This window comes from Lasioglossum baleicum, unplaced genomic scaffold (assembly GCF_051020765.1).
Source record: "Lasioglossum baleicum unplaced genomic scaffold, iyLasBale1 scaffold0582, whole genome shotgun sequence".
NCBI lineage: Eukaryota > Metazoa > Arthropoda > Insecta > Hymenoptera > Halictidae > Lasioglossum > Lasioglossum baleicum.
Genome location: NW_027469642.1, coordinates 25,102 through 48,894, shown reverse-complemented (window position 1 = coordinate 48,894; position 23,793 = coordinate 25,102). Strand labels below are relative to the sequence as shown.

The window sequence follows — 23,793 nt, the reverse complement described above, 5'->3', positions numbered from 1 at the left end:
TATGCGTTATCGGCTTTGCGTTATGCGTTATCGGTTATGCGTTATGCGTTATGCGTTGTGCGTTGTGCGTTCTGCGTTGTGCGTTGTGCGTTGTGCGTTGTGCGTTCTGCGTTATGCGTTATGCGTTATGCGTTATGCGTTATGCGTTATGCGTTATGCGTTATGCGTTATGCGTTATGCGTTATGCGTTATGCGTTATGCGTTATGCGTTATGCGTTATGCGTTATGCGTTATGCGTTATGCGTTATGCGTTATGCGTTATGCGTTATGCGTTATGCGTTATGCGTTATGCGTTATGCGTTATGCGTTATGCGTTGTGACGTTGCAACGTTTGCGACGTCCCTTCTCCGTTTGTTTCGTGCATATTTTCGAGAGCGATAAAGGACCGGACCGCCCTCTAACGGGACACGTACCGAGACAGGATTCGAGAGCGCTCCTCTAAGAGATTCCGATATTATCGAGGACCTCCTAATGACATCTGTCGCGCGTGCCGAGAACGGCAAGTTTCAGGGCCGTATATGGAACGCGCAGAAGGAACCACCGATCGTCCGAATTGTCACGGGAAATGAACAATCGCCCCAAGGCCAGGAAGCTCCCGACGGAAAAGCGAATGGCCGTTTCGAGAAATTAGAGCTTGGTGCGAGGACACTCGGCAAGCAAACCGGAGGCGCCGCCAGGACAGCAGCTTGCGAACATCTCGTCCGATACGGACTGACGGAACACCCTGACGTCGTCTCGCCCCATCAAGGGAGAGCTGCCCCGGGGTCGGTGCCCTCGTAGCCAAGAAGAGGAAGCCCCTCCGCTGGTCAAGTCGAGCGATAGGCTCCTTGACCAATTTCGTGATTGCCCGGGGCCCTAGGGCGCGAAGAGGGAACGCTCCTGTGCCGCCGAGTCACGCCGTGGAAACACGCCATAAGCAATTCGGGAAAACGGTCGAGTGGGGGGAACCGCGTTCGATCCGCTAGGCGGCCGAAAATCGATGGATCACTGTCGCGCTGGCTATCACGACGTTGAGACGTGCTTCCCACATTGTAATCGCGCCGCGAAATCGGAAGTTGCGAACCGAGTGTCCCGTTGAGAGGATTACGTGGCGTCGGCAAAGTTTCAACGAGCCCAGCTCTATCGGGAGCCGTTTATCCTCCGGAAAACGGAACAATAACGCCACGAGAAGCGGTAAGTCGCACTTGTGATCCATTCGGTATTTTCGTTGCGCGCCGGCTCGACCTTCGTCGTGCGAGGACGAACGCTTCCCGTTCGGTCCTCGATAATTCGCTCGCATTCCTCTCGGAATGCTTTGAGATTGTTCGGGAATATTTCGGGAGAGTTTTCCTCCGTAGATTGCGTGCGGAAGAGTGTCTTCCGAGGAGTCGCGTTCGTGAGAGTAATTCAATTCGGTATCTTCGCGTTTCTCGAATCCTGTGTCTCCTGTCGAAACGCGTATTCTGTCCGTCGGCGTTCGATCGCGTAATCGATAACGTACGCGTCGGGGCGATTCACGTGCGGAAGTCATCGCGGCAGTCTCGCAGTTCGCCGGTCATCTGCGCCTCGCGTTTCCGAAGTTCGTTGCGAACGAAACGACGATAATTGTCAGCGGTATCGTTGCGAGCGAAATCGGTAGGACAACCGCGCAGCGAACGGCCATCTTTTCGCTATCTTGTATGAAGAGCGCGGGCTCTCGGGTCGCGGCCACGTGGCCGCTGATTTTGTAAATCAACGACTGCTACAATAAATAGCTCGAGACCATATCGTAGTCGAATTATTCGATTCCCTGTGAGATCCGTCCTGCCGAGAGGGCTGTCCTAGTCACCCCGTGTTCGAACCATCTGGCCTAGTCGTGACGTCATTTTCGATCCGCGTATCTCGAAGATTCGGCTCTCGACCTCGGCGTCTCCGAGCTCGAGCAGAGTTTTGCGTTTCGTGTGGCATCCTTGCGGTGCCTGGCGCCCGAACCGTTAGCTTTCGTGAGGAAATCGTCGAATCTTCGAGTCTTGTATTGTCTCGGGCGGACCGCGTGCACTCGGCTTGCACGCGGCCTGGTCTCAGCGCCTGCAAGGCCCGAAGGTAACCGGCTTCCGCGGGTCTAACAGCTCGACGGAAAAAGGTTAACGTGACAAATTGGCGCCCGAACAGGGACCTCTCTTTCGAAAGGGTTTTCCCTGAACACGGAGAGAGGCACGGGTTGACGAAAGACTCTCACAGGGCAGATCGCGTATCGACCTTCCGGCACGCCGTGATCACCCGCGCGGAATTAGGAGAATCGACGGGAATTGCGAGACACGGGTTCGGCGATTAGAGAAAATTAAAGCAACGCACGAAAATTTCTCCGTATTCGTGAAATTACTCTCACGAACGTATCAAACGAAAGCCACGCACAACCACGTTCCGTCGCGTGACTTTCGAGGTTCCTCGCGATACGAGGACTTGTTGAGGCGAGCCAGCTCGACAAGAATTTTTTTTCTTAATTCTTGCCCACGTATTTCTTGTTAATTTATTTAATTTATTGAAATTTGTGCTTGTTGGAGTGTACGTCTTCGGTGTTTCCTTTTGTTCCCCGCCTGTAGAGGCAAATTCCCTCGTGTTCGTCGCGTAGTTAGTCTTTTTTTTTGTATTTTTTTTGTGTGCGAACGACTATCGACGCGTACAAAGCAAGGACGCGATACCCCCTGTAACGACCTTGCGAGATATTTGGGAATACGGGACTTCAGCACTGAGTGAGGCGGTTAGATTTCGAAAACGAAAATATTTCGATTCTCAAGGACAGCGATTTCGGTTAGCAACCGCGATCTAGTCGAGCTCGAAGTCGAGTTTCGTATCGTAGCGAAGAATCCGAGCCGTGCCCGGACGTTCGGATAAACACTGCGCGGTCGAGGGTCCTTGAGTTCGACAGCTCCGGGTAAAGTTTCGGTAACGGTCGCGCGTGAAAAACAAGTCGAGACATCGCGTTCGAAAAACAGCTTCGGCGTTACCGGCCACATTTCAAGATCTTTTGTCTCGCTCTCGAGTACGGTTCTCGTGAATAACTCTCAGGTAGAGATGTCGGAGGGTAATAGGACCTACGTTTCGAGGTGGCCGGAGGACGACAAATCGTACTACAGCGCGCACGGGAGTGAGGACGACGGGACTGTAATAAAACAGGACCCTGAGTCCCACCCCCCTGGTCCAACTATGCTGCAGGTACCGACGGGATGGAAACCATCCCCGACAGTACCGCGCCCAGCCGCCGTAACGACCTCAGTCCCTCCGGTCGACTCTGAGGGTAACAAGACGGCGTACGAGGTCATGCGGAAATGGGACCTTTCGTTTGAAGGGAAACCCGGGGAAGACCCGGAGGAATTTTTCAAGAGGCTCTCCGTTATGCGAAGAGCCTGTACCGTTCGCGATGACGACCTCCTACGCTGTCTTCCGATTTGTTTCACCGGTACCGCGGCGAAATGGTTCGACACCTGCCCTCCGATGTCCACCTGGGAGGAATTCGAGTACGAGTGGCACCAGAATTTCCGCGATCCCGACTACCAACAGCTGCTCGAGCACGACATTCTCGTTCGAAGGCAAGGACCCGAAGAACCGCTTCGCGATTTCCTCGCGAATATGCGTAGTATGTTCGCGCGATTGAAGCGACCGTGGTCGGAGCAAATGAAAATCGACCGCATTTTCTGGGGCGCGAGGGCAGAGTGCCGAGTCGGTATAGAAAAACGGACGGTTACGTCAGTAGCGGAGCTCGCGACATTAATGCGCGAGGCGGAACGATTCGCGATGCCGCAAAGCGTCGATAAATATCTCGTGCACACGATTGCGAATAAAGAATTCGCGTACGACCCGAAGAAATACGCGAAGGCGGCGGACGCGGAGCCGGAAAAGCCGAAGGAGTACGAAAGGGTTAACGCGGTAGTCGACGCGTCAGGAGGGGAACCGCGGTATCGTGCGGGCCCCTCTCGTCCGCGCGAACCCCCGATCGCCGAGCAACCGCGTCATAACCGACCGCCGTTCAACCGCTCGCGAGACGAGCCGCGCCGAACGCACCCGACCGCGACCGAGACCAACCGAACTGTCACTTCGCCGGTCAGACAGCCGGCGGCTGACAGCACGTGCTGGAATTGTCACCGGCCAGGGCATAGATCGCGCCAATGCCCAGAGCCGCAGACTCGACATTGTTATCGTTGCGGGGAACCCGGGGTAACCGCGAGAGACTGCCGTCGTTGCCCTCCGCGGGCGGAAAACTACTACCGAAGCCGCTCGTAAGGGCCCGAACGGCCTCGTACCCAGTCATTTCGGCCCGCGTAGCGAATACAGAGTTCGGATCAGCAACCGTATCGAAACCTCCGCTACTTGTCGTAGGCGCGCGCATTGCTTTCCACCGGGTGCTCGCACTGATCGACTCGGGCTCGTCGCTCTCGTTCGTGAGTCGCGAAACCATTGTGGTCGTGGGGGAGGCCGCCACGATAACGACGGCCGAAAACGAGTGTTATTTTCTTCTGGCCACGGGAGCCGTCGATCGCGCCGTAGATCAAGCTCGATTTTCGCTACGAATCAGAGACCAAACGAGGGAAATTTTCGCTTACGTCCTCGATAATTTAGTAAATCCGGTTTTGCTGGGAGTCGACGCGATCGCTCAGTTCGGTATCGTTGTCGAATATCATCGGGAGAAATGGCACTTTGCATCGCGGCCGCAGGTAGAATTTTCATTCGGTTGTATCTCGGAAAAGCCGCTCTGCTGCGGCCTACAGCGAATTTCCGAATCGCAGAAGGAGCGGTTGCGCGTATTTCTCGAGCGAGAAATGAAAGGCTTCGACCGGGTGCCTGGCGTGACGACTCTGACCGCTCACCGAATCGATGTCGGTGATAATAGGCCGATCAAACAACGTTACTATCCGGTCTCGCCGATCGTCCAGCAAGCGATCTACCGAGAAGTGGATTCGCTGCTGGAAAACGGAATAATCGAGCCGTCGGAAAGTGAGTGGTCGAGTCCGATCGTTATGGTAAAGAAAGCGAACGGCAAATATCGGTTTTGTTTAGACTTCCGGAAAGTGAACGAAGTTTCTAAGAAAGACGCGTACCCGCTGCCTATCATGTCGAGCATTCTAGATAAATTACGAGCCGCGAAATACATTTCGACCCTCGATCTCTCGCAAGCGTACTTCCAGATTCCGCTCGAAGAATCGAGCAAGGAGATAACAGCATTTACCGTTCCGGGGAAAGGGTTATTCCAATTTAAGAGAATGCCGTATGGGCTCACGGGAGCCCCGGCAACTTTTCAACGTCTCGTAGACAGGTTGATCGGGCCCGAAATGGAGCCTTACGTGTTCGTGTATTTAGATGACGTCATCATCGCGACACCCACGTTCGAAGGCCATCTCGAGTGGCTCCAACGGGTTCTAGATCGCATAAAATCGGCGGGATTACTCGTAAACCCGGATAAATGCGAATTCTGTAAGGAGGAAGTTCGGTACCTCGGATTTGTGGTCAGCCAGGAAGGGTTAAAGGTCGATTCCGATAAAGTCGCACCGGTAATATCGTTTCCGGTCCCGCGGAATGTAAAACAACTGCGGCGATTTCTGGGGATGGCCTCGTGGTATCGCAGGTTCATTCCGGATTTCGCCACAGTCGCGGATCCGCTGAACATCCTTTTGCGGAAGGAAGCGAAGTGGAAGTGGGAGCGTGAACAGCAATCCGCTTTCGAAAAATTACGAACGCTAGTCGCGACCGCCCCAACCCTGGCCTGCCCACATTTCGAGGTGCCCTTCACCTTGCAGACTGACGCTAGCATGGTAGGACTGGGAGCCGTGCTTGTACAAGAGATCGAGGGAACCGAAAGGGTTATCGCGTTCGCGAGTCGGTCGCTTAGCGCGGCTGAACGAAAATATTCCGCGACCGAACTAGAATGCCTCGCGATAGTGTGGGCCGTAGAGAAATACAGAGCGTATCTCGAAGGATACCACTTTACGATCGTGACCGACCACAATAGTTTACGGTGGTTAAGAAAATTGTCGAACCCCTCCGGTCGGCTCGCGCGGTGGGCGCTCCAATTATTAGAGTACGATTTCGAGATTAAGTATCGAAAAGGAGCGCTCAATCGCGTACCGGACGCGTTATCACGCATGTACGAGGGAGTCGAACCGGGGGAAGGGGGGGTCGAATTAGTGACCGCGGCCGTGACGAAACTCGAATGGTTCGATCAGAAATTCCGAGAAGTAGAAAGCGGCCCAGAGCGCCACCCCGACTGGTCCATTCGCGAGGGGCAACTTTTCCATCGTCGTACCGACCCGTTAATCTCCGAAATTCTCGGCGGTGATTTAGACGAGTGGAAACTCGTCGTACCGGCCGAGAAAAGAACTGAAATTTTAAGGGAAAGCCACGACGAGGTGCAAGCGGGTCATTTGGGGGTTGAGAAAACCTACCATCGAATAGCGACCCGGTACTATTGGCCGGGAATGTTTCGCACGGTCGTAGAATACGTGCGACGCTGCCCCACGTGTCAGTTAACGAAGGTTGAGCAATCACTCCCTTCTGGGCTCATGGGAAGGCGTCGTATCGGCGCGCCGTGGATGGTTATCGCAACCGATATTATGGGCCCGCTTCCCCCGAGTCGTGCAGGGTTTTCGTACCTGCTCGTAATTCAAGACCTTTTTACGAAATGGGTCGAGTGTTGCCCCCTGCGGAAGGCCACCGGGGCCAAGATTTCGGACGCGCTGGAAGACCTTGTCTTCTCACGTTGGGGGACGCCCGAGGTATTGCTCACAGATAACGGTACCGAATTCGTGAATAAAGCGATTCACGAACTCGCACGAACTTACGGGATCGCGATCACGACGACACCCCCGTATCACCCCCAGGCGAATCCTGTCGAGAGGGTGAACCGGATACTAAAAACGATGATAGTATCCTACATCGAAAAAGACCACCGTACGTGGGACGCGCACTTAGCGAAATTTCGATTCGCGTATAACACCGCGTACCACTCAGTGCTGCAAGCTTCGCCCGCGTTCTTGAATTTCGGACGCGAACCGAAACCAGCGTCATGCATTCGCGAGAGCGAGGAATCGCCGGTTGACCTGGAGGTAGCGCCTATCGAGGGATGGTCAGAGCGTATGTCGCACCTGGCCACATTACGCCACTGGGTCACCGAAAACTTAGAGCGAGCGTACGAGACGCAGGCGAAAAATTACAACCTGCACCGAAAAGACATCCGTTTCGTGGAGGGAGACCTCGTCCTTCGTCGACAGCGCGTCCTCTCGTCCGCCGCGCAGAACATCGCGGCCAAATTGTGCCCAAAGTTCAGCGGCCCTTTCCGAGTCGCGAAAGTATTATCGTCGGTCGTCTATCGACTAAGTACCCCCGAAGGGAAGGACGCCGGAAAGTCGCACGTGTCCGACCTGAAGCCGTACACTCCACCGCTCGAGGGAGAACAAAACGATAACACCCCAGTACCCTCCTTAATTACAGATGGAGGATATAGAGGAACCCCAGCAAATACGGCGCAGCCGGGTCGCGGTGCGGCAACAGATAGAGGGGCTCAAGGAGGAACTAGGGTACCTCCAACACCTAGTGAATCTCCTGTCACCAGGGGTCGCCCACGAGGAGGCCCTCGAAACGTTATCGCTGGTGGAATGGAGGTGGAATGGGGTGAAGGAGCGCACCAAACAACTGTGCACACTCGTCCACACACCACCGGAACTCCTGACGGAAGAGGAATCGGAGGAAGCGTCGACCTCAGGCGACGCAGAGACCGTGGTCCAGCAACCGACCGGAGGGCGAGTATCGGCTCGCGAGGAAGCAGAGCCGCCGGTCACGCCGCGGGAAGGAGCCATACCCGAGCAGGCTACGGCCGAGGCCACTCCGCCGCGCAAGGAGGAGGTAGCCCGGCCGCCGAAGAGAGAGACCGAGGCAACAACGGAGGAGGAGAGGAAGGAGACGCCGCAACGGAAGCAGAAGGCAGCCGCATTCCAGCCCGCGTCAGATAAAGCCTCAGCAGCGGCGAAAACATCGGGGCCAGTCGACAAGAACCGACAACAAAGAACGGCGAGTTGGGGCCAATATGAGAAATGGATGGCCAAGGAACGATTCCAGTTGAAAGATCCAGACGCGTGCTGGAATTGCGGGAAATACGGCCATGACCGCAACAAATGCCCGCAAAATATAAAGACGCACTGCTTCCGGTGCGGCCGATCGGGGTGCTCGGTGAGGACGTGCCCGATATGCGGCTCCTCATGGCGCAAAGCGCAACTGAAGCAAGACGGGAACACCGGGGCTTCACACCAACGCCCTTCGCGAGGGGCTTGAAGGCCCACCTCTAATAGGCCCGAGAAGAACCGGCCCTTTCGGCGGGTGGCAGAGATCTGGTTTTTTTTTTGGGGTGTGCGAGCAGTAAATGTGTCGTTGCTTTGTTTTTTTTCTCTCTGTTAACCCCTCTCGCACACGCCACCGCCGATACGAAACAGGCAGTTTTTTTATGTAAAAGAGTGGTAGCAGTTCTCGGGAGCTAATAAAAAGTTACTTTCGTTTCTCCCCGACAAGGGATAATTAGCGTGAGAAATTTATTTCGAAACCCCGATCCCTCCCAAAGGTCAACCGACGCCCATAGCTCGTCCGAAGTTCCGGTGCTGCCACCGAGGATCGTCGTTCGTTTGTTTTGTCTGTGTTTGTTATAGGGTATTCGTAAGGCGTGGTTGTCGCTTCGTGGTGAAGGCTCCGATTGTAAAGGACATCTCTTAGGGAGGAACGCTCTCTCACCTGTCGAGCCGCGGATCACGGGGGCGACGAAACCGTGTCGGTCCGGTCCATTTTAAGGGGGGGGGAGTTGTGACGTTGCAACGTTTGCGACGTCCCTTCTCCGTTTGTTTCGTGCATATTTTCGAGAGCGATAAAGGACCGGACCGCCCTCTAACGGGACACGTACCGAGACAGGATTCGAGAGCGCTCCTCTAAGAGATTCCGATATTATCGAGGACCTCCTAATGACATCTGTCGCGCGTGCCGAGAACGGCAAGTTTCAGGGCCGTATATGGAACGCGCAGAAGGAACCACCGATCGTCCGAATTGTCACGGGAAATGAACAATCGCCCCAAGGCCAGGAAGCTCCCGACGGAAAAGCGAATGGCCGTTTCGAGAAATTAGAGCTTGGTGCGAGGACACTCGGCAAGCAAACCGGAGGCGCCGCCAGGACAGCAGCTTGCGAACATCTCGTCCGATACGGACTGACGGAACACCCTGACGTCGTCTCGCCCCATCAAGGGAGAGCTGCCCCGGGGTCGGTGCCCTCGTAGCCAAGAAGAGGAAGCCCCTCCGCTGGTCAAGTCGAGCGATAGGCTCCTTGACCAATTTCGTGATTGCCCGGGGCCCTAGGGCGCGAAGAGGGAACGCTCCTGTGCCGCCGAGTCACGCCGTGGAAACACGCCATAAGCAATTCGGGAAAACGGTCGAGTGGGTGGAACCGCGTTCGATCCGCTAGGCGGCCGAAAATCGATGGATCACTGTCGCGCTGGCTATCACGACGTTGAGACGTGCTTCCCACATTGTAATCGCGCCGCGAAATCGGAAGTTGCGAACCGAGTGTCCCGTTGAGAGGATTACGTGGCGTCGGCAAAGTTTCAACGAGCCCAGCTCTATCGGGAGCCGTTTATCCTCCGGAAAACGGAACAATAACGCCACGAGAAGCGGTAAGTCGCACTTGTGATCCATTCGGTATTTTCGTTGCGCGCCGGCTCGACCTTCGTCGTGCGAGGACGAACGCTTCCCGTTCGGTCCTCGATAATTCGCTCGCATTCCTCTCGGAATGCTTTGAGATTGTTCGGGAATATTTCGGGAGAGTTTTCCTCCGTAGATTGCGTGCGGAAGAGTGTCTTCCGAGGAGTCGCGTTCGTGAGAGTAATTCAATTCGGTATCTTCGCGTTTCTCGAATCCTGTGTCTCCTGTCGAAACGCGTATTCTGTCCGTCGGCGTTCGATCGCGTAATCGATAACGTACGCGTCGGGGCGATTCACGTGCGGAAGTCATCGCGGCAGTCTCGCAGTTCGCCGGTCATCTGCGCCTCGCGTTTCCGAAGTTCGTTGCGAACGAAACGACGATAATTGTCAGCGGTATCGTTGCGAGCGAAATCGGTAGGACAACCGCGCAGCGAACGGCCATCTTTTCGCTATCTTGTATGAAGAGCGCGGGCTCTCGGGTCGCGGCCACGTGGCCGCTGATTTTGTAAATCAACGACTGCTACAATAAATAGCTCGAGACCATATCGTAGTCGAATTATTCGATTCCCTGTGAGATCCGTCCTGCCGAGAGGGCTGTCCTAGTCACCCCGTGTTCGAACCATCTGGCCTAGTCGTGACGTCATTTTCGATCCGCGTATCTCGAAGATTCGGCTCTCGACCTCGGCGTCTCCGAGCTCGAGCAGAGTTTTGCGTTTCGTGTGGCATCCTTGCGGTGCCTGGCGCCCGAACCGTTAGCTTTCGTGAGGAAATCGTCGAATCTTCGAGTCTCGTATTGTCTCGGGCGGACCGCGTGCACTCGGCTTGCACGCGGCCTGGTCTCAGCGCCTGCAAGGCCCGAAGGTAACCGGCTTCCGCGGGTCTAACAGCTCGACGGAAAAAGGTTAACGTGACAGCGTTATGCGTTATGCGTTATGCGTTATGCGTTATGCGTTATGCGTTATGCGTTATGCGTTATGCGTTATGCGTTATGCGTTATGCGTTATGCGTTATGCGTTATGCGTTATGCGTTATGCGTTATGCGTTATGCGTTATGCGTTATGCGTTATGCGTTATGCGTTATGCGTTATGCGTTATGCGTTATGCGTTATGCGTTATGCGTTATGCGTTATGCGTTATGCGTTATGCGTTATGCGTTATGCGTTATGCGTTATGGGTTATGCGTTATGCGTTATGCGTTATGCGTTATGCATTATGCGTTATGCGTTATGCGTTTTGCGTTATGCGTTATGCGTTATGCGTTACGGGTTATGCGTCATGCGTTATGCGTTATGCGTCATGCGTTATGCGTTATCGGCTTTGCGTTATGCGTTATCGGTTATGCGTTATGCGTTATGCGTTGTGCGTTGTGCGTTCTGCGTTGTGCGTTGTGCGTTGTGCGTTGTGCGTTCTGCGTTATGCGTTATGCGTTATGCGTTATGCGTTATGCGTTATGCGTTATGCGTTATGCGATATGCGTTATGCGTTATGCGTTATGCGTTATGCGTTATGCGTTATGCGTTATGCGTTATACGTTATGCGTTATGCGTTATGCGTTATGCGTTATGCGTTATGCGTTATGCGTCATGCGTTATGCCTTATGCGTTATGCGTTATCGGCTTTGCGGCATGCGTTATGCGGTATGCGTTATGCGTTATGCGTTATCCGTTATGCGTTATGCGTTATACGTTATGCGTTATGCGTTATGCGTTATGCGTTATGGGTTATGCGTCATGCGTTATGCGTTATGCATTATGCGTTATGCGTAATGCGGTATGGGTTATGCGTTATCCGTTATCCGTTATGCGTTATGCGTTATGCGTTATGCGTTATGCGTTATGCGTTATGCGTTATGCGTTATGCGTTATGCGTTATGCGTTATGCGTTATGCGTTATCCGTTATGCGTTATGCGTTATGCGTAATGCGTTATGCGTTATGCGTCATGGGTTATGCGTAATGCGTTATGCGTTATCGGCTTCGCGTTATGCGTTATGCGTTATGCGTTATGCGTTATGCGTTATGCGTTATGCGTTATGCGTTATGCGTTATGCGTTATGCGTTATGCGTTATACGTTATGCGTTATGCGTTATGCGTTATGCGTTATGCGTTATGCGTTATGCGTTATGCGTTATGCGTTATGCGTTATGCGTTATGCGTTATGCGTTATGCGTTATGCGTTATGCGTTATGCGTTCTGCGTTATGCGTTATGCGTTCTGCGTTATGCGTTATGCGTTATGCGTTATGCGTTATGCGTTATGCGTTATGCGTTATGCGTTATGCGTTATGCGTTATGCGTTATGCGTTATGCGTTATGCGTTATGCGTTATGCGTTATGCGTTATGCGTTATGCGTTATGCGTTATGCGTTATGCGTTATGCGTTATGCGTTATGCGTTATGCGTTATGCGTTATGCGTTATGCGTTATGCGTTATGCGTTCTGCGTTATGCGTTATGCGTTCTGCGTTATGCGTTATGCGTTATGCGTTATGCGTTATGCGTTATGCGTTATGCGTTATGCGTTATGCGTTATGCGTTATGCGTTATGCGTTATGCGTTATGCGTTATGCGTTATGCGTTATGCGTTATGCGTTATGCGTTATGCGTTATGCGTTATGCGTTATGCGTTATGCGTTATGCGTTATGCGTTATGCGTTATGCGTTATGCGTTATGCGTTATGCGTTATGCGTTATGCGTTATGCGTTATGCGTTATGCGTTATGCGTTATGCGTTATGCGTTATGCGTTATGCGTTATGCGTTATGCGTTATGCGTTATGCGTTATGCGTTATGCGTTATGCGTTATGCGTTATGCGTTATGCGTTATGCGTTATGCGTTATGCGTTATGCGTTATGCGTTATGCGTTATGCGTTATGCGTTATGCGTCATGCGTTATGCCTTATGCGTTATGCGTTATCGGCTTTGTGGCATGCGTTATGCGGTATGCGTTATGCGTTATGCGTTATCCGTTATGCTTTATGCGTTATGCGTTATGCGTTATGCGTTATGCGTTATGCGTTATGCGTCATGGGTTATGCGTAATGCGTTATGCGTTATCGGCTTTGCGTTATGCGTTATCCGTTATGGATTATGCGTTATGCGTTATGTATTATGCGTTATGCGTTGTGCGTTATGCGTTATGCGTTATGCGTCCTGCGTTATGCGTTATGCGTCATGCGTTATGCGTTATGCGTCATGCGTTATGCGTTATCGGCTTTGCGTTATGCGTTATCGGTTATGCGTTATGCGTTATGCGTTGTGCGTTGTGCGTTCTGCGTTGTGCGTTGTGCGTTGTGCGTTGTGCGTTCTGCGTTATGCGTTATGCGTTGTGCGTTGTGCGTTGTGCGTTCTGCGTTGTGCGTTGTGCGTTATGCGTTATGCGTTATGCGTTATGCGTTATGCGTTATGCGTTATGCGTTATGCGTTATGCGTTATGCGTTATGCGTTATGCGTTATGCGTTATGCGTTATGCGTTATGCGTTATGCGTTATGCGTTATGCGTTATGCGTTATGCGTTATGCGTTATCGGCTTTGCGTTATGCGTCATGCGTTATGCGTTATGCGTTATGCGTTATGCGTTATGCGTCATGCGTTATGCGTTATGCGTTATGCGTTATGCGTTATGCGTTATGCGTTATGCGTTATGCGTTATGCGTTATGCGTTATGCGTTATGCGTTATGCGTTATGCGTTATGCGTTATGCGTTATGCGTTATGCGTTATGCGTTATGCGTTATGCGTTATGCGTTATGCGTTATGCGTTATGCGTTATGCGTTATGCGTTATGCGTTATGCGTTATGCGTTATGCGTTATGCGTTATGCGTTATGCGTTATGCGTTATGCGTTATGCGTTATGCGTTATGCGTTATGCGTTATGCGTTATGCGTTATGCGTTATGCGTTATGCGTTATGCGTTATGCGTTATGCGTTATGGGTTATGCGTTATCCGTTATGGATTAAGCGTTATGCATTATGCGTTATGCGTTATGCGTTTTGCGTTATGCGTTATGCGTTACGGGTTATGCGTCATGCGTTATGCGTTATGCATCATGCGTTATGCGTTATCGGCTTTGCGTTATGCGTTATCGGTTATGCGTTATGCGTTGTGCGTTGTGCGTTCTGCGTTGTGCGTTGTGCGTTGTGCGTTGTGCGTTCTGCGTTCTGCGTTATGCGTTATGCGTTATGCGTTATGCGTTATGCGTTATGCGTTATGCGATATGCGTTATGCGTTATGGGTTATGCGTTATGCGTTATGCGTTATGCGTTATGCGTTATGCGATATGCGTTATGCGTTATGCGTTATGCGTTATGCGTTATGCGTTATGCGTTATGCGTTATGCGTTATGCGTTATGCGTTATGCGTTATGCGTTATGCGTTATGCGTTATGCGTTATGCTTTATGCGTTATGCGTTATGCGTTATGCGTTATGCGTTATGCGTTATGCGTCATGGGTTATGCGTAATGCGTTATGCGTTATCGGCTTTGCGTTATGCGTTATGGGTTATGCGTTATCCGTTATGGATTATGCGTTATGTATTATGCGTTATGTATTATGCGTTATGCGTTGTGCGTTATGCGTTATGCGTTATGCGTCCTGCGTTATGCGTTATGCGTCATGCGTTATGCGTTATGCGTCATGCGTTATGCGTTATCGGCTTTGCGTTATGCGTTATCGGTTATGCGTTATGCGTTATGCGTTGTGCGTTGTGCGTTCTGCGTTGTGCGTTGTGCGTTGTGCGTTGTGCGTTCTGCGTTGTGCGTTGTGCGTTGTGCGTTCTGCGTTGTGCGTTGTGCGTTATGCGTTATGCGTTATGCGTTATGCGTTATGCGTTATGCGTTATCGGCTTTGCGTTATGCGTCATGCGTTATGCGTTATGCGTTATGCGATATGCGTTATGCGTTATGCGTTATCGGCTTTGCGTTATGCGTCATGCGTTATGGGTTGTGCGTTATCCGTTATGGATTATGCGTTATGCATTATGCGTTATGCATTATGCGTTATGCGTTTTGCGTTATGCGTTATGCGTTATGCGTTATGCGTTATGCGTTATGCGTTATGCGTTATGCGTTATGCGTTATGCGTCATGCGTTATGCGTTATGCGTTATGCGTTATGCGTTATGCGTTATGCGTCATGCGTTATGCGTTATGCGTTATGCGTTATGCGTTATGCGTTATGCGTTATGCGTTATGCGTTATGCGTTATGCATTATGCGTTATGCGTTATGCGTTATGCGTTATGCGTTATGCGTTATGCGTTATGCGTTATGCGTTATGCGTTATGCGTTATGCGTTATGCGTTATGCGTTATGCGTTATGCGTTATGCGTTATGCGTTATGCGTTATGCGTTATGCGTTATGCGTTATGCGTTATGCGTTATGCGTTATGCGTTATGCGTTATGCGTTATGCGTTATGCGTTATGCGTTATGCGTTATGCGTTATGCGTTATGCGTTATGCGTTATGCGTTATGCGTTATGCGTTATGCGTTATGCGTTATGCGTTATGCGTTATGCGTTATGCGTTATGCGTTATGCGTTATGCGTTATGCGTTATGCGTTATGCGTTATGCGTTATGCGTTATGCGTTATGCGTTATGCGTTATGCGTTATGCGTTATGCGTTATGCGTTATGCGTTATGCGTTATGCGTTATGCGTTATGCGTTATGCGTTATGCGTTATGCGTTATGCGTTATGCGTTATGCGTTATGCGTTATGCGTTATGCGTTATGCGTTATGCGTTATGCGTTATGCGTTATGCGTTATGCGTTATGCGTTATGGGTTATGCGTTATCCGTTATGGATTAAGCGTTATGCATTATGCGTTATGCGTTATGCGTTTTGCGTTATGCGTTATGCGTTACGGGTTTAGCGTCATGCGTTATGCGTTATGCATCATGCGTTATGCGTTATCGGCTTTGCGTTATGCGTTATCGGTTATGCGTTATGCGTTATGCGTTGTGCGTTGTGCGTTCTGCGTTGTGCGTTGTGCGTTGTGCGTTGTGCGTTCTGCGTTATGCGTTATGCGTTATGCGTTATGCGTTATGCGTTATGCGTTATGCGTTATGCGATATGCGTTATGCGTTATGGTTTATGCGTTATGCGTTATGCGTTATGCGTTATGCGTTATGCGATATGCGTTATGCGTTATGCGTTATGCGTTATGCGTTATGCGTTATGCGTTATGCGTTATGCGTTATGCGTTATGCGTTATGCGTTATGCGTTATGCGTTATGCTTTATGCGTTATGCGTTATGCGTTATGCGTTATGCGTTATGCGTTATGCGTTATGCGTTATGCGTTATGCGTCATGGGTTATGCGTAATGCGTTATGCGTTATCGGCTTTGCGTTATGCGTTATGGGTTATGCGTTATCCGTTATGGATTATGCGTTATGTATTATGCGTTATGTATTATGCGTTATGCGTTGTGCGTTATGCGTTATGCGTTATGCGTCCTGCGTTATGCGTTATGCGTCATGCGTTATGCGTTATGCGTCATGCGTTATGCGTTATCGGCTTTGCGTTATGCGTTATCGGTTATGCGTTATGCGTTATGCGTTGTGCGTTGTGCGTTCTGCGTTGTGCGTTGTGCGTTGTGCGTTGTGCGTTCTGCGTTATGCGTTATGCGTTGTGCGTTGTGCGTTGTGCGTTCTGCGTTGTGCGTTGTGCGTTATGCGTTATGCGTTATGCGTTATGCGTTATGCGTTATGCGTTATGCGTTATCGGCTTTGCGTTATGCGTCATGCGTTATGCGTTATGCGTTATGCGATATGCGTTATGCGTTATGCGTTATCGGCTTTGCGTTATTAGTCATGCGTTATGGGTTGTGCGTTATCCGTTATGGATTATGCGTTATGCATTATGCGTTATGCATTATGCGTTTTGCGTTATGCGTTTTGCGTTATGCGTTATGCGTTATGCGTTATGCGTTATGCGTTATGCGTTATGCGTTATGCGTTATGCGTCATGCGTTATGCGTTATGCGTTATGCGTTATGCGTTATGCGTTATGCGTCATGCGTTATGCGTTATGCGTTATGCGTTATGCGTTATGCGTTATGCGTTATGCGTTATGCGTTATGCGTTATGCGTTATGCGTTATGCGTTATGCGTTATGCGTTATGCGTTATGCGTTATGCGTTATGCGTTATGCGTTATGCGTTATGCGTTATGCGTTATGCGTTATGCGTTATGCGTTATGCGTTATGCGTTATGCGTTATGCGTTATGCGTTATGCGTTATGCGTTATGCGTTATGCGTTATGCGTTATGCGTTATGCGTTATGCGTTATGCGTTATGCGTTATGCGTTATGCGTTATGCGTTATGCGTTATGCGTTATGCGTTATGCGTTATGCGTTATGCGTTATGCGTTATGCGTTATGCGTTATGCGTTATGCGTTATGCGTTATGCGTTATGCGTTATGCGTTATGCGTTATGCGTTATGCGTTATGCGTTATGCGTTATGCGTTATGCGTTATGCGTTATGCGTTATGCGTTATGCGTTATGCGTTATGCGTTATGCGTTATGCGTTATGGGTTATGCGTTATCCGTTATGGATTAAGCGTTATGCATTATGCGTTATGCGTTATGCGTTTTGCGTTATGCGTTATGCGTTACGGGTTATGCGTCATGCGTTATGCGTTATGCATCATGCGTTATGCGTTATCGGCTTTGCGTTATGCGTTATCGGTTATGCGTTATGCGTTATGCGTTGTGCGTTGTGCGTTCTGCGTTGTGCGTTGTGCGTTGTGCGTTGTGCGTTCTGCGTTATGCGTTATGCGTTATGCGTTATGCGTTATGCGTTATGCGTTATGCGTTATGCGTTATGCGTTATGCGTTATGCGTTATGCGTTATGCGTTATGCGTTATGCGTTATGCTTTATGCGTTATGCGTTATGCGTTATGCGTTATGCGTTATGCGTTATGCGTCATGGGTTATGCGTAATGCGTTATGCGTTATCGGCTTTGCGTTATGCGTTATGGGTTATGCGTTATCCGTTATGGATTATGCGTTATGTATTATGCGTTATGTATTATGCGTTATGCGTTGTGCGTTATGCGTTATGCGTTATGCGTCCTGCGTTATGCGTTATGCGTCATGCGTTATGCGTTATGCGTCATGCGTTATGCGTTATCGGCTTTGCGTTATGCGTTATCGGTTATGCGTTATGCGTTATGCGTTGTGCGTTGTGCGTTCTGCGTTGTGCGTTGTGCGTTGTGCGTTGTGCGTTCTGCGTTATGCGTTATGCGTTATGCGTTATGCGTTATGCGTTATGCGTTATGGGTTATGCGTTATCCGTTATGGATTAAGCGTTATGCATTATGCGTTATGCGTTATGCGTTTTGCGTTATGCGTTATGCGTTACGGGTTTAGCGTCATGCGTTATGCGTTATGCATCATGCGTTATGCGTTATCGGCTTTGCGTTATGCGTTATCGGTTATGCGTTATGCGTTATGCGTTGTGCGTTGTGCGTTCTGCGTTGTGCGTTGTGCGTTGTGCGTTGTGCGTTCTGCGTTATGCGTTATGCGTTATGCGTTATGCGTTATGCGTTATGCGTTATGCGTTATGCGATATGCGTTATGCGTTATGGTTTATGCGTTATGCGTTATGCGTTATGCGTTATGCGTTATGCGATATGCGTTATGCGTTATGCGTTATGCGTTATGCGTTATGCGTTATGCGTTATGCGTTATGCGTTATGCGTTATGCGTTATGCGTTATGCGTTATGCGTTATGCTTTATGCGTTATGCGTTATGCGTTATGCGTTATGCGTTATGCGTTATGCGTTATGCGTTATGCGTTATGCGTCATGGGTTATGCGTAATGCGTTATGCGTTATCGGCTTTGCGTTATGCGTTATGGGTTATGCGTTATCCGTTATGGATTATGCGTTATGTATTATGCGTTATGTATTATGCGTTATGCGTTGTGCGTTATGCGTTATGCGTTATGCGTCCTGCGTTATGCGTTATGCGTCATGCGTTATGCGTTATGCGTCATGCGTTATGCGTTATCGGCTTTGCGTTATGCGTTATCGGTTATGCGTTATGCGTTATGCGTTGTGCGTTGTGCGTTCTGCGTTGTGCGTTGTGCGTTGTGCGTTGTGCGTTCTGCGTTATGCGTTATGCGTTGTGCGTTGTGCGTTGTGCGTTCTGCGTTGTGCGTTGTGCGTTATGCGTTATGCGTTATGCGTTATGCGTTATGCGTTATGCGTTATGCGTTATCGGCTTTGCGTTATGCGTCATGCGTTATGCGTTATGCGTTATGCGATATGCGTTATGCGTTATGCGTTATCGGCTTTGCGTTATTAGTCATGCGTTATGGGTTGTGCGTTATCCGTTATGGATTATGCGTTATGCATTATGCGTTATGCATTATGCGTTTTGCGTTATGCGTTTTGCGTTATGCGTTATGCGTTATGCGTTATGCGTTATGCGTTATGCGTTATGCGTTATGCGTTATGCGTCATGCGTTATGCGTTATGCGTTATGCGTTATGCGTTATGCGTTATGCGTCATGCGTTATGCGTTATGCGTTATGCGTTATGCGTTATGCGTTATGCGTTATGCGTTATGCGTTATGCGTTATGCGTTATGCGTTATGCGTTATGCGTTATGCGTTATGCGTTATGCGTTATGCGTTATGCGTTATGCGTTATGCGTTATGCGTTATGCGTTATGCGTTATGCGTTATGCGTTATGCGTTATGCGTTATGCGTTATGCGTTATGCGTTATGCGTTATGCGTTATGCGTTATGCGTTATGCGTTATGCGTTATGCGTTATGCGTTATGCGTTATGCGTTATGCGTTATGCGTTATGCGTTATGCGTTATGCGTTATGCGTTATGCGTTATGCGTTATGCGTTATGCGTTATGCGTTATGCGTTATGCGTTATGCGTTATGCGTTATGCGTTATGCGTTATGCGTTATGCGTTATGCGTTATGCGTTATGCGTTATGCGTTATGCGTTATGCGTTATGCGTTATGCGTTATGCGTTATGCGTTATGCGTTATGCGTTATGCGTTATGGGTTATGCGTTATCCGTTATGGATTAAGCGTTATGCATTATGCGTTATGCGTTATGCGTTTTGCGTTATGCGTTATGCGTTACGGGTTATGCGTCATGCGTTATGCGTTATGCATCATGCGTTATGCGTTATCGGCTTTGCGTTATGCGTTATCGGTTATGCGTTATGCGTTATGCGTTGTGCGTTGTGCGTTCTGCGTTGTGCGTTGTGCGTTGTGCGTTGTGCGTTCTGCGTTATGCGTTATGCGTTATGCGTTATGCGTTATGCGTTATGCGTTATGCGTTATGCGTTATGCGATATGCGTTATGCGATATGCGTTATGCGTTATGCGTTATGCGTTATGCGTTATGCGTTATGCGTTATGCGTTATGCGTTATGCGTTATGCGTTATGCGTTATGCGTTATGCGTTATGCGTTATGCTTTATGCGTTATGCGTTATGCGTTATGCGTTATGCGTTATGCGTTATGCGTCATGGGTTATGCGTAATGCGTTATGCGTTATCGGCTTTGCGTTATGCGTTATGGGTTATGCGTTATCCGTTATGGATTATGCGTTATGTATTATGCGTTATGTATTATGCGTTATGCGTTGTGCGTTATGCGTTATGCGTTATGCGTCCTGCGTTATGCGTTATGCGTCATGCGTTATGCGTTATGCGTCATGCGTTATGCGTTATCGGCTTTGCGTTATGCGTTATCGGTTATGCGTTATGCGTTATGCGTTGTGCGTTGTGCGTTCTGCGTTGTGCGTTGTGCGTTGTGCGTTGTGCGTTCTGCGTTATGCGTTATGCGTTGTGCGTTGTGCGTTGTGCGTTCTGCGTTGTGCGTTGTGCGTTATGCGTTATGCGTTATGCGTTATGCGTTATGCGTTATGCGTTATCGGCTTTGCGTTATGCGTCATGCGTTATGCGTTATGCGTTATGCGATATGCGTTATGCGTTATGCGTTATCGGCTTTGCGTTATGCGTCATGCGTTATGGGTTGTGCGTTATCCGTTATGGATTATGCGTTATGCATTATGCGTTATGCATTATGCGTTATGCGTTTTGCGTTATGCGTTATGCGTTATGCGTTATGCGTTATGCGTTATGCGTTATGCGTTATGCGTTATGCGTTATGCGTCATGCGTTATGCGTTATGCGTTATGCGTTATGCGTTATGCGTTATGCGTTATGCGTCATGCGTTATGCGTTATGCGTTATGCGTTATGCGTTATGCGTTATGCGTTATGCGTTATGCGTTATGCGTTATGCGTTATGCGTTATGCGTTATGCGTTATGCGTTATGCGTTATGCGTTATGCGTTATGCGTTATGCGTTATGCGTTATGCGTTATGCGTTATGCGTTATGCGTTATGCGTTATGCGTTATGCGTTATGCGTTATGCGTTATGCGTTATGCGTTATGCGTTATGCGTTATGCGTTATGCGTTATGCGTTATGCGTTATGCGTTATGCGTTATGCGTTATGCGTTATGCGTTATGCGTTATGCGTTATGCGTTATGCGTTATGCGTTATGCGTTATGCGTTATGCGTTATGCGTTATGCGTTATGCGTTATGCGTTATGCGTTATGCGTTATGCGTTATGCGTTATGCGTTATGCGTTATGCGTTATGCGTTATGCGTTATGCGTTATGCGTTATGCGTTATGCGTTATGCGTTATGCGTTATGCGTTATGCGTTATGCGTTATGCGTTATGCGTTATGCGTTATGCGTTATGCGTTATGCGTTATGCGTTATGCGTTATGCGTTATGCGTTATGCGTTATGCGTTATGCGTCCTGCGTTATGCGTTATGCGTCATGCGTTATGCGTTATGCGTCATGCGTTATGCGTTATCGGCTTTGCGTTATGCGTTATCGGTTATGCGTTATGCGTTATGCGTTGTGCGTTGTGCGTTCTGCGTTGTGCGTTGTGCGTTGTGCGTTGTGCGTTCTGCGTTATGCGTTATGCGTTGTGCGTCATGCGTTATGCGTTATGCGTCATGCGTTATGCGTTATCGGCTTTGCGTTATGCGTTATCGGTTATGCGTTATGCGTTATGCGTTGTGCGTTGTGCGTTCTGCGTTGTGCGTTGTGCGTTGTGCGTTGTGCGTTCTGCGTTATGCGTTATGCGTTGTGCGTTGTGCGTTGTGCGTTGTGCGTTGTGCGTTGTGCGTTCTGCGTTATGCGTTATGCGTTGTGCGTCATGCGTTATGCGTTATGCGTCATGCGTTATGCGTTATCGGCTTTGCGTTATGCGTTATCGGTTATGCGTTATGCGTTATGCGTTGTGCGTTGTGCGTTCTGCGTTGTGCGTTGTGCGTTGTGCGTTGTGCGTTCTGCGTTATGCGTTATGCGTTGTGCGTTGTGCGTTGTGCGTTCTGCGTTGTGCGTTGTGCGTTATGCGTTATGCGTTATGCGTTATGCGTTATGCGTTATGCGTTATGCGTTATGCGTTATCGGCTTTGCGTTATGCGTCATGCGTTATGCGTTATGCGTTATGCGATATGCGTTATGCGTTATGCGTTATCGGCTTTGCGTTATTAGTCATGCGTTATGGGTTGTGCGTTATCCGTTATGGATTATGCGTTATGCATTATGCGTTATGCATTATGCGTTTTGCGTTATGCGTTTTGCGTTATGCGTTATGCGTTATGCGTTATGCGTTATGCGTTATGCGTTATGCGTTATGCGTTATGCGTTATGCGTCATGCGTTATGCGTTATGCGTTATGCGTTATGCGTTATGCGTTATGCGTCATGCGTTATGCGTTATGCGTTATGCGTTATGCGTTATGCGTTATGCGTTATGCGTTATGCGTTATGCGTTATGCGTTATGCGTTATGCGTTATGCGTTATGCGTTATGCGTTATGCGTTATGCGTTATGCGTTATGCGTTATGCGTTATGCGTTATGCGTTATGCGTTATGCGTTATGCGTTATGCGTTATGCGTTATGCGTTATGCGTTATGCGTTATGCGTTATGCGTTATGCGTTATGCGTTATGCGTTATGCGTTATGCGTTATGCGTTATGCGTTATGCGTTATGCGTTATGCGTTATGCGTTATGCGTTATGCGTTATGCGTTATGCGTTATGCGTTATGCGTTATGCGTTATGCGTTATGCGTTATGCGTTATGCGTTATGCGTTATGCGTTATGCGTTATGCGTTATGGGTTATGCGTTATCCGTTATGGATTAAGCGTTATGCATTATGCGTTATGCGTTTTGCGTTATGCGTTATGCGTTACGGGTTATGCGTCATGCGTTATGCGTTATGCGTCATGCGTTATGCGTTATCGGCTTTGCGTTATGCGTTATCGGTTATGCGTTATGCGATGTGCGTTGTGCGTTGTGCGTTCTGCGTTATGCGTTATGCGTTATGCGTTATGCGTTATGCGTTATGCGTTATGCGTTATGCGTTATGCGTTATGCGATATGCGTTATGCGTTATGGGTTATGCGTTATGCGTTATGCTTTATGCGTTATGCGTTATGCGTTATGCGTTATGCGTTATGCGTTATGCGTTATGCGTCATGGGTTATGCGTAATGCGTTATGCGTTATCGGCTTTGCGTTATGCGTTATGGGTTATGCGTTATCCGTTATGGATTATGCGTTATGTATTATGCGTTATGTATTATGCGTTATGCGTTGTGCGTTATGCGTTATGCGTTATGCGTCCTGCGTTATGCGTTATGCGTCATGCGTTATGCGTTATGCGTCATGCGTTATGCGTTATCGGCTTTGCGTTATGCGTTATCGGTTATGCGTTATGCGTTATGCGTTGTGCGTTGTGCGTTCTGCGTTGTGCGTTGTGCGTTGTGCGTTGTGCGTTGTGCGTTCTGCGTTATGCGTTATGCGTTGTGCGTTGTGCGTTGTGCGTTCTGCGTTGTGCGTTGTGCGTTATGCGTTATGCGTTATGCGTTATGCGTTATGCGTTATGCGTTATGCGTTATGCGTTATGCGTTATGCGTTATGCGTTATCGGCTTTGCGTTATGCGTCATGAGTTATGCGTTATGCGTTATGCGATATGCGTTATGCGTTATGCGTTATGCGTTATCGGCTTTGCGTTATGGGTTGTGCGTTATCCGTT

The 23,793-nt window shown here is 49.5% G+C and overlaps 1 protein-coding gene across 1 annotated transcript; it reads left to right on the top strand.

The window, feature by feature from the left end:
- Positions 1 to 1,044: 1,044 nt before the first annotated feature.
- LOC143220259 (uncharacterized) lies at positions 1,045 to 8,429 on the top strand. Its single transcript, XM_076445941.1, has 2 exons — positions 1,045 to 1,173; positions 7,441 to 8,429. Exon 2 carries the CDS (start codon positions 7,441 to 7,443, stop codon positions 8,275 to 8,277), a length of 837 nt encoding a protein of 278 aa, XP_076302056.1. The 5' UTR covers positions 1,045 to 1,173; the 3' UTR covers positions 8,278 to 8,429.
- Positions 8,430 to 23,793: the final 15,364 nt, after the last annotated feature.